We start from the raw sequence: 9886 nt of genomic DNA on the forward strand, positions 1-9886 counted from the left end.
CACACACACACACACACACACACACACACACACACACACACACACTGTTTGATGCATAACTCTGGACTGCAGTTTGCTCAAAATGCACATGACACTTTACTGTGGACTTTTGCACAAGAACATTTAAAACTTACTCCTTTTATTCAACCACTACATTTCAATGAGAACTTTATATTCAGTGAACATTTTCCAGTAATACACTTTTCAGTGTCATTTAATGCACAAGCTTAACATAGCCTACCTGATATGTACATAATATACTGTTTTATTTTCTTGCTGAACTTATTTTCTCCATCTTTTTATATTTATATAATTGTTCTTTTCTTAGCTGTAATGGAAGGAATGCAGAATAAGAATTTCATTGTTCAGTGTAATTGACAGATTGCTGTGCATATGGCATTAAAACCTTTGAATCTTGAGTCTTGGTTCTGGAGGAAAAACAAACAAACAGATTAGTAGTGTATCAGGATAAAATTAATTGAATCATTGCTCAAAGTTTCCACCGCAATTTGGTGAAATTATAGGATTGTTTTCATGGGTGGGTACACATATGTACTTTGATGCAATCAATCTGTCTAATGCCCTCGTTCTTAAAAATTGTTTGGGTTTGTTAGTGAGTCGGTGTTACTCATTTGCTAGATATACTACAGAGATTGTATGATTGTGTGTGAGAGAGCAAGAAAGATAAAGGTGCTTAATAATTACAGTCAAGGAGTGCAAAATTAGAAAAACTTACTTGTACCTACAAATTGCAGCCACTATCTTGTTCTTCAGTGTTGTTTCTAATATGACAAATGTGATGGCAGAGCATTCTCAACACAATGTAGCAGGGGTTGAAGGTGTAGGGTTTGGGGCACTATAATGCTCATTTGAGCAATGAGTTTCTGCTGACTTGAGAAGTAGGGTAAATCCCTTGGTAGAATACCAACAAAACAAGAACAATAATTATAGGCTTAATATAAAATTCTCTGTAACCAGCCTTTGTACTAGCTCAGGATAGACTTCATAATTAACACTCCAGATCTAAGTATTTTGAAAAAAAAAAAAAAAAGCTACCGTGTGGAGTCAATATTAGCAGTACGAACATGATGCACTCATTTTGGAATGTGAAGATTAAAAGCATGTCCCGTCTATGTGGCACTTTATTTTAGGAACGCTGACCAGAGCCATACACTATGTAAGTTTGGTGTTTTTCATCATTTGGAGAGTAGAAATTGAATTGCCTAGTTATTTTCATAGATATGACCGTCTAGACTTCAGGCTAACTCACCATCTCGTTCTCAATCCCTTCATTGTTGAACGATACAATTTCATTGGCTAGCTACATATTTACCTATTTGGTTTTGTCGGCTTTCGCTTTCTCAACCTCAAAATACGACAGATGCTACTGTATTATAGAAATGTGGTATTAAATAACATAGAAAATGTATAGTTTGTAATAAAATAACGTTAATGAATTGCAAGATTAGTATGGTCTCTTAAACATTGTGCTTTGCAACAGGTAGGAACTATCCAGCCAAGATAGCTAGCTAGATAGCTAGATAGCTAACCAATATCACACGACGTCCGCTAATGACGACGGGCCGGCCGCCGGCGAGCCGTCATCTGACAGAATCACAGAATCACGTTATCGCCACACCTGCACCGACGTAAGTGCTGTGCGACAAATCACGTGTGCCGACAGCACAGGCTTGTACCATTAAGTTGAAAGGCGGAGGGGCTCTGGTCATCTACAGACGCTACAGGAAGGCGCGAACAGCAGAAAATAACTTGAGTGACAGTCGCAAACGTGCAATATACACGTATAATTGTTTTTCATGTTTTACACTAAACTAATTAAAATTGTGTCCCGAAAATTATAAAGCTTAGTATAATTACATCTAATAATTGAAGAGATATACGTGCACACAGTGATAGGTCGAAACATTGCTAAATTTAGCTAGATTATTTAAGACAACAGTGGTACCGAAAGAGCTGTTTGGGAGTCAAAGAGCCGAGCAATATAATCTGGTGTACTAAAAAAAGCCAGAATTCCCATCACTGATATTTAGCTAGCCGGCAAGCAAGGCTAGCTGTGATTTGCGATCCCAAAAATATTGAGCCGGCTGCAGTTATGGTCAGATATTGACCATTGGTGCAGCTAGCTCCGTGAAATGGCCAACTGTTGCTGGGACGTCATCAAAATAAAAGACAAGGAATGTTGTAAATTGTTGCACAATGTTTAATTTAAAAAAAGTTTATTAAATGTAATTTCTTCTTAGTGCTTTTGTTTATCTGTTTTTAAAAGTACTTTAAAATTTTAATTGACAGTTATTTTCACAATTTGATTTACTATTGCGGCCAAGTTTTGCTAGAATCACAGTGCTAAAGCAGCAGCACTACAGCACAGTATTGTTTTTAGTTAATAGGGGCTGGAATATAAAATTGTGCAAATCCTTTGCAAAAATAAGGCTGAAGCGACCCAGAACTCACAGATCATTTTTCAGATTTTCTTTGTCCTTGATCGTTGTTCCTAAACAAAGTTACACAAAGCCCCAAAAGTAAAATAGGATATGTGGTAGGTAATTGGGTTAGATGTGACATGTCTGTCAGGACATGGGAGTCAGGCTGTCATTAGGTATTTATTGTTAGATTGATGAATAGCATAGTAGCATGACTAAATTGCAATTGTTAATGTGCAAGTTAATATGCAGGTGTTTGGGTATATTGCTTTATGTGCAGTACAAAAGATAGATGCACTCAAATGAATGTTACAGTTATAACATAGCAACTCTCTCAAACTAATATAAACTTTGCTAGGATTGGTTGTTGATGAGCAACGTCTCAGCCAATAGGACACTTATTGGATCTCATCAGCTGATCACGCTTTTCTGCAGGTGCCCCCAAACTTGGCAGATATTTGTCCAATAAAAGGAACAGATGAAGACTTAGGAACATCATCTAGGATATGAAGCTATCCGATCAGGTGGTCGAGTGTAGGTCTTCTTCCTTGTTTTCACATTAGCTACCTTGATGCACAGGTGACAGTCCCCTCCACAGTTCAGTGGATCCACTATGACCACAATGCTAACCACAATGAGGTCTGGCATATCTCTCTGCACCTTGCATCTGGACTTCAAGATGGGAGACATAACACATGGAGGTGGCAAATAGTCTAAAGTGAAACTAGTCCAGAAAAACCCTGTAAGCACTTGACAATGATGCCATCATCACCTATTCAGCAATATTGTATCCAGGCAGTGGGCAGCTCAGTGGTTAAGGTACTTGATTTGAAAATGGAAGGTTGCTGGTTCAAGCCCCACTACTGCAAAGTTGCTGCTGTTGGGGCCCTGAGCAAGGCCCTTAACCCTCAATGGCTCAAGTTGTACTCAGTTATAATTATAAGTTGCTTTGAATAAAAGCATCAGCTAAATGTAAATGTCCATATAAACAACTTGAGGTAGTGTAGGGTCTGGGCTTTCCATAAGGAAGAGGTTAGGGGTAATAACCAAAAGGTTCTGATTCTCAAAACCTCAAACTGCTACATTGCAGGTTTTCCTGCAAACTAATAAGACTTTAGTGTGGGCCAGGCATAAGTGGAAAGGAAAGTCATGCTGTTATGAAGCAATGAAGTATGGCCACCATGCCTCACTAATTTTCTTCTCTTCTTTCTCTCTGGAAGCCATCCTGATTGTTATTAAGTAAGAAGTTTCAGATGAGCATGAGAAATACTAGATCAGGAAACAACTGTTTTTGAATAAAGTGTACCACCTTGAAAAAATGACAAACATGCAACTGAAGGGTAAGCATGCTATTTTGTACACATATTTCAGTACTTATATTAAGTTGTGCCTACATTTTCCTTTTTCCACCCTTGACATTTTCAAGCAAGAAATATGATTCAGAATTTTTGTCCAAGTTTTTGCTTGCAAAATGTCATGTCTAGTTTTTGCCAGTTTAGACATGCAACTCACCCTTACATCAAATTGCTAATGTGAACTCAAAAGATTATCATCATATATGGCTGAACAATACTGGGGAGAAGACATTTTGGATTTTTGTGGTATACTGCCAACATATAACAAAAATGGAATCAAAGCTAATCAGTACAGCAATGGAAAGGATGTGTTTAGAATAGGGCTGAATGATATTAACCAAGTATTACAGCCAAGAGGATTACACAACATGTCAGTGTTCACCGTTTGTGGTCACTCAATACACAGTCTGAGTTAGTGCTTTGACATTACAGGAAATGATGATCCATTAACTTTTCCTGCAGCTCATTACTAATGTGTTGATTGAGGTCTTGATCAGTATGAGAATACAAAAACTTTTAACCCTCGAATACGACACCAACATACATGCTCACATCATAATTATACCGTCCCCATCATGGTTTTCAATAAAGGAAAAATATCAATAAAATTTGTGGATTGTTTAATATTTATTTGAGCCATGTGCATTGATTCTGGTAGCTCAAAATAACCCTATTCAAAAACCACAAACAAATATAACATTCAAAAAGCTCATATCAGTTCATAACTATAGAAGCAATACATCACATGCCACAGAGCAAACAATATTTAGTCTTTAAAATCTAGTGTAATGATAAAAAAATATACAAAGTTAGTAGTTGAAGGTTCTCAATAGGCTTAACAAAGTCCTCTAAACACATGATTTGAACCAATCATACAGCTGCACTGAGAAAAAGCCTGAACTCCCCACCAGACAAAAGAAACCCAGCACTGTCTGGAGCCAGTGCCCGTCGGTGTGAAAAGAAACCCAGCACTGTCTGGAGCCAGTGCCCGTCGGTGTGAAAAGAAACCCAGCACTGTCTGGAGCCAGTGCAGTGCTGGGTTTTTTTCACACTGACAGGCACTGGCTCCAGTGTGAAAAGAAACCCAGCACTGTTTGGAGTTAGTGACTGTTAGTGTGATCTAACTGGCCTTTAGCTGATGAGATTGGAGCAAGTGCTTTGGGACATACATCATGCAACATGAATACACTGTTTCCCAGGTAAAATTACCCTCACACAATCTCCCGGGTCTTCTTGATGGCACAACACAGCATCATACTAAAGACCATCCCAAAGATCTGCAAAGAACAGATTAAAAGGTACACTAGTGCTAACCACTCAATGTTTAACCAGCAGCATAACTAACATGACCAGTTGCTATTACTAATATGACATAACAAATTATGTAGAAAGTTTGTAGACAGTTTTACCATGATGACTCCAATTCCAATACCGATGCCTCCAATAATATGCAGTTTAGAATTAAAGACTTCGTCAATAGCATCAGGGCAGCTCTGAAAGGTGCAAAAATAATAATCAGATCCTGTGTCACCAAGACCAGCCAGAAGAAAAGGAAAATCAGACTTTTATATTACGGTGGTGAGTTTTTACCTTCATCATGTGCCCCTCCAGTCCTTCTTTTTTGGGACAGGTGTCTTCAGGAACGACTTCAGATGTGCTGGAGGTTCCACAGCAGTTAAGCTGAAGGGAAATAATCATCTTGATTCAAGATTTCCATAGCAAGAGTGTGAGACAGTGTGTGTGTGTGTGTGTGTGTGGGGGGGGGGGGGGGGATTTAAAAAGGCACAGAAAGAGCTCACCCCTTGCTGAATCAAACGAAGGGTTTCTTTAAGAGCTTCTTGCTTGTTTTCTTTATAGTTGTTGTACGTTTGCCTGTAGAACTGAGTGATGTCATCAACTACCTGCAGCAGTAAAATAAATTTGCTTTGAGGGATATGGTGAAATTTGTGTGCATGTGTGTAAGAGAGAGAGAGAGAGAGAGAGAGAGAGAGAGAGAGAGACAGCAAGAAAGGGAGAGAACACTGACCTTGCTTTGATTGGAAAATCCCCAAATTCCAGCTGCTACTTCCACTGCAAATATAAGCAACAGGAAGAAGAACAACTGTGGCAAAAAAGAGAACAAGAGTGCACACACGCACACAGTTAGAGATTAGCCATTCTGTACCCACTGAAATGCAAGTTTATGTAAGAAAGAACAAATCTGTTTGAGGGAATGGCTAATGAGAGAGTCTCAAACAGAACCAAAAAGAATATAAAAAGGGGAGTAGGCAGGTTAAAGAAGTGGAAAAGAAAGAGGATTGTGTTTACCAAGCCCAGCATACACACTGACTCCTGAATAGCTCCACAGCAGCCGAAGAACCCCACCACCATCATCAATGCTCCTGCTGCTATGAGGATATACACCCCTAACACAAACACACAATGTTTGCCATTCCATGTGCACATCAACACACAAAAGTTACACATAATGTAAACATAAACCTGTACATAAAACATACACAACACACTGACCTGTATAGAACACATAGGGAGAGCTTTCCCCCTCAAACAGGTTTTTAGTCTTGGGATCAAATCTCAGCCAGAGACCCACAGCCAATACACCTGTACCTGCCAACTTACACACCCACGCGCACACACACACATTTATTTATATTTTTATATATATAAATATAAATTCACACATCACACACAGGACTGTTTTTCACATAAGAGCGCCACCGTAGGTCCTAGAAATATATTATCCTTGTTGCATTGCAAAACTAGCCTTTTATAGGCCTTGTTTGCTGCAAACCAGAGAGAGACCGAATTAGGAAGGCCAAATAAGTCAGTTCTAATCCAAATCACACTTCTGCAAACAGAAGATAATTTGAAATATTGAACGATTCCATATTTCGATATCCATATAAATCACTTGACTGAAAGAAAATCATTTTAAAAAGCTCCTGCTTCCGTCTCCCTCTCTCCCTCTCCCTCCCTGCCTGACCTAATTCTGTGATTTAAAAACCAGGCCTGTTAAGCAGCAGTCTCCATGCCAGGGTTACGTTGCTGCCCACAACGCACTCATTTAAGCTGGTGGTTGTAAAAACAGAGCCCAACACAACCACATTTCGTACGTAACCACGTTTTTGAGTGGCTGCTTCTTCGTACCTCTAGATACCTATAAAATTCGGTCAACACAACATTAAATTACTCTGACTCTTTAAATTACTTTGCTCTTTCTCTTTGTTAAATACACCAAAAGAGACAACGAAGCACATGTATTAGCAGACGCTGTGTTTGATAGACGACATACCCAGAACAGAAGGGTGAAGATAAACACCAGGTATTTTACACACGTTATACTTCCTGGCAGTCCCATTTTGCTCAAGCTACATACACTTGCTTCAGCTGGTTCAGGCGGTAATAACTTACAAAGCCTTCCAAAATGTCCACTGCAAACACTAAAATGTTAGTTATTACAATAAATTGAGGGGTTTTTTTGTTTGTTGCTTTTTTGGAAATTACGGTTTTTTCTCCCTACTACTCGCACAGCAAAAACAGCGAAGCAACGATTCAGGAAGTTGCATTGTGCTCACCTCAGTAACTTTTAACTCCTCCTGTCAGCAGCCTAGTTGCTTAGGCCACATAAAACTACTGTGGCTGTTTTTCCCCTCTGTAAACATGATTAATTCTCACACGACACTGGTTTATTATGCTATTTCTGAGGGGAGAAATAAAGTCATAGAGCGTGACTGACCCATTCTTTGTTCACCATGCAAATAAAACTTAAGATCGTCTAATAAATAACGAATCTAAAAACAATTATCCAAATGCACTCTCGTCTCTCGCCATTATACAGCCTATATATAGCGCAGCACTCTCCAACCCCCAACCACTCCTCTTTCTGACTACTGAATAATGCAAACTTGATATTAATAAGAAGGATGCTATTTATAATTAGGTGCCCCCCCCCACACACACTTCAATTTATGCTTTAAATATGTATACACATGGGGCCCGTAACTAGTCTGCGTGTTTGATTGCCATACACTATAAATAGACCTTTATCTTAGACACAATATGAGATAGATAAACCCCCCGGGAAAAATACACCCATCCCAAAGCTCTCGTGGGCAGTCACGGGCCTTTAACATAAAGTCGTGAATAAGGTCAGTGGATATGAGTGTCACACGAACATTCTCAAAATTCAGAACCTGTCCCGTCACACATACTTTTCTCTCCCTGTTCCCCCCCCCCACACACACACGGATACAGATGCGCGTATGGCTTGATGACTAACAGTTATATATTCTGTGAGCACACTAAAATTGGGTCAACAACTAAACAGAAACAATCAAAACAACGATCACACGCAGTGAGCCACTAAATAAAATCTCGGGGACTCTTTATTGCCGCGGGACTCCAAAATCGCACGATAAATTAAAGATAGCCTGCTAATAAGATCCTACAAACGTGTCCATTGATTTGAACATCTTCTCATACACTAGCTACATTGTCCCGCGCGCCTACTGTCGGTCCGGTCCGTTACTCATGAGCGTCATTATAATCTCATGTGCACTCACCCAGAATATGAAATTGAAGGCGAACATTAAGTATTTGACGCACATCTCTCCTCCGGTCAAGGCCGCCATCACAATGTTGTCTCACCTACCCAGCGACAGCCGACAAACAAGAAACTGTTTTGTAATTTTGTAGAAGCCCACACCACGAACAGATCTCCGCGTCCTGGCTCGTGTGGCTTCTCCTTCGCTCACACTTTTATGTAAAAACTGTGCGTGGGGCGCCCCACAGCGAACAAAAGTCCTCTCCGTTCTTGTAGAGACTGTCATTTATTTAATGACTGTTGTATTTCGAAATACAACAGTTTATTATTAATATTGCGCTGGGAAGTGTGAATTTTTAGTTCAGGCGCTATGGCTCGTTCCTTTGTCTGTTCAGAATGAAATCTATAGCTCCGCTTTTAATGCTTCTTGTTAGAATGACGTCATTCCGTTAGTCAGCTCAGCTTGCAAACAGCTGCTATTAGCGCCCTGTTTTCCTCATATATACTCTATAGATATATTATCGCGCACCTGCTTCAGGCCTGTGCGCATAACTGGGTGCATAGTTGAGGAGTCTGTGGCACGTGGACGTGTCCAATCCTACGCACACGTTCACAACGATCAAATCAGTATTACAGTTATAAATACTGTGAAACAAGTAAGGATATTCAAAGTTTATACGATTTTTAAGATTTCTAAAATCTGACTCGGAATAATTGCGTTTATTTCCTTCTTTAATATTACTTGGGTTTCTTCCTAAAGACATACACAGGGGTCCCACAGGGGTGGAAGCTGGGGGTATCTTTCAAGGTTTTGTTTTTGTGTACTTTTTCTTTTCATGCTTCTCAATAAACCTTTTAACCATAAGGAAATCTAACTAAAGTTCTATACTTCTACCAAAACTGAATAATATGCTGAGTTGATATTATATTGTCTTGTTTATGTGTCTGTATATATAGACTATGAGTGCATACATTTGTGTTAAAAATAATGTAAAAATGTTTGGTTAAAATGGATGGTTATAAATGTGTTTTTATGCATGTGAAATTGTTGTATGTCTGCTGAGTGTAATGGATTTTAATGTCTAATCTGTTGATAGTCAGAATAATGTCTAAGTGGAGAATCTCAACGAGTGGATATAAGATGTGTCGTCTGTGTTCCTGGCAGCTAGTATGAGATGCTAGATGAGAATCAGTGTTTTTGAATGATTTTATTAAGGGATACTTTTGCTTCAGGCATTCTCTGCTTTTGTTTTGATGGAAACATTCAATCTATGGTGTATATTTTATGCCTGGCTAAATGTGGGCTCTCAAGGCTGTGTTTGTGTATGAGAGCGTGCGTGCGTGTGTATGTCTGTGTTTGTGTGTCAGCGTGAGAGAAAGAGAGAAAGTGTAGATATATTTATGTGCGTGTGTTCATAAAGTTTAGCTTGGCACTACTGTTCTGTTGGTTTGTCTTATCTGTCTTCAGTCCTAGACTAATCCTTTGGTTTCTCTTGTGCCCAGACTTCCTCCTATTGTTCTCCCATAACGAGGGCAAGAACGGAACT

The 9886-nt window shown here is 39.3% G+C and overlaps 1 protein-coding gene across 2 annotated transcripts; it reads right to left on the reverse strand.

Moving 5' to 3' along the window:
* Nucleotides 1–4399: 4399 nt before the first annotated feature.
* On the reverse strand, nt 4400–8709 carry cd9a (CD9 molecule a). Of its 2 annotated transcripts, none has more exons than XM_035525743.2 (8): nt 8359–8709; nt 6308–6410; nt 6104–6201; nt 5823–5897; nt 5596–5697; nt 5387–5476; nt 5206–5289; nt 4400–5073 (listed from the first exon to the last, which is right to left on the reverse strand). In XM_035525743.2, the coding sequence occupies exons 1-8, from the start codon at nt 8425–8427 to the stop codon at nt 5008–5010; spliced, it is 687 nt and encodes a 228-aa protein (XP_035381636.1). In that variant the 5' UTR covers nt 8428–8709; the 3' UTR covers nt 4400–5007. The 2 variants fall into 2 exon arrangements, with proteins under 2 accessions (XP_035381636.1, XP_035381637.1); XM_035525744.2 differs by lacking the exon at nt 8359–8709 and adding an exon at nt 7089–7347.
* Nucleotides 8710–9886: the final 1177 nt, after the last annotated feature.

The sequence above is a fragment of the Electrophorus electricus genome, chromosome 6, assembly GCF_041902795.1.
Source record: "Electrophorus electricus isolate QZ-2024a chromosome 6, ASM4190279v1, whole genome shotgun sequence".
Lineage (NCBI taxonomy): Eukaryota > Metazoa > Chordata > Actinopteri > Gymnotiformes > Gymnotidae > Electrophorus > Electrophorus electricus.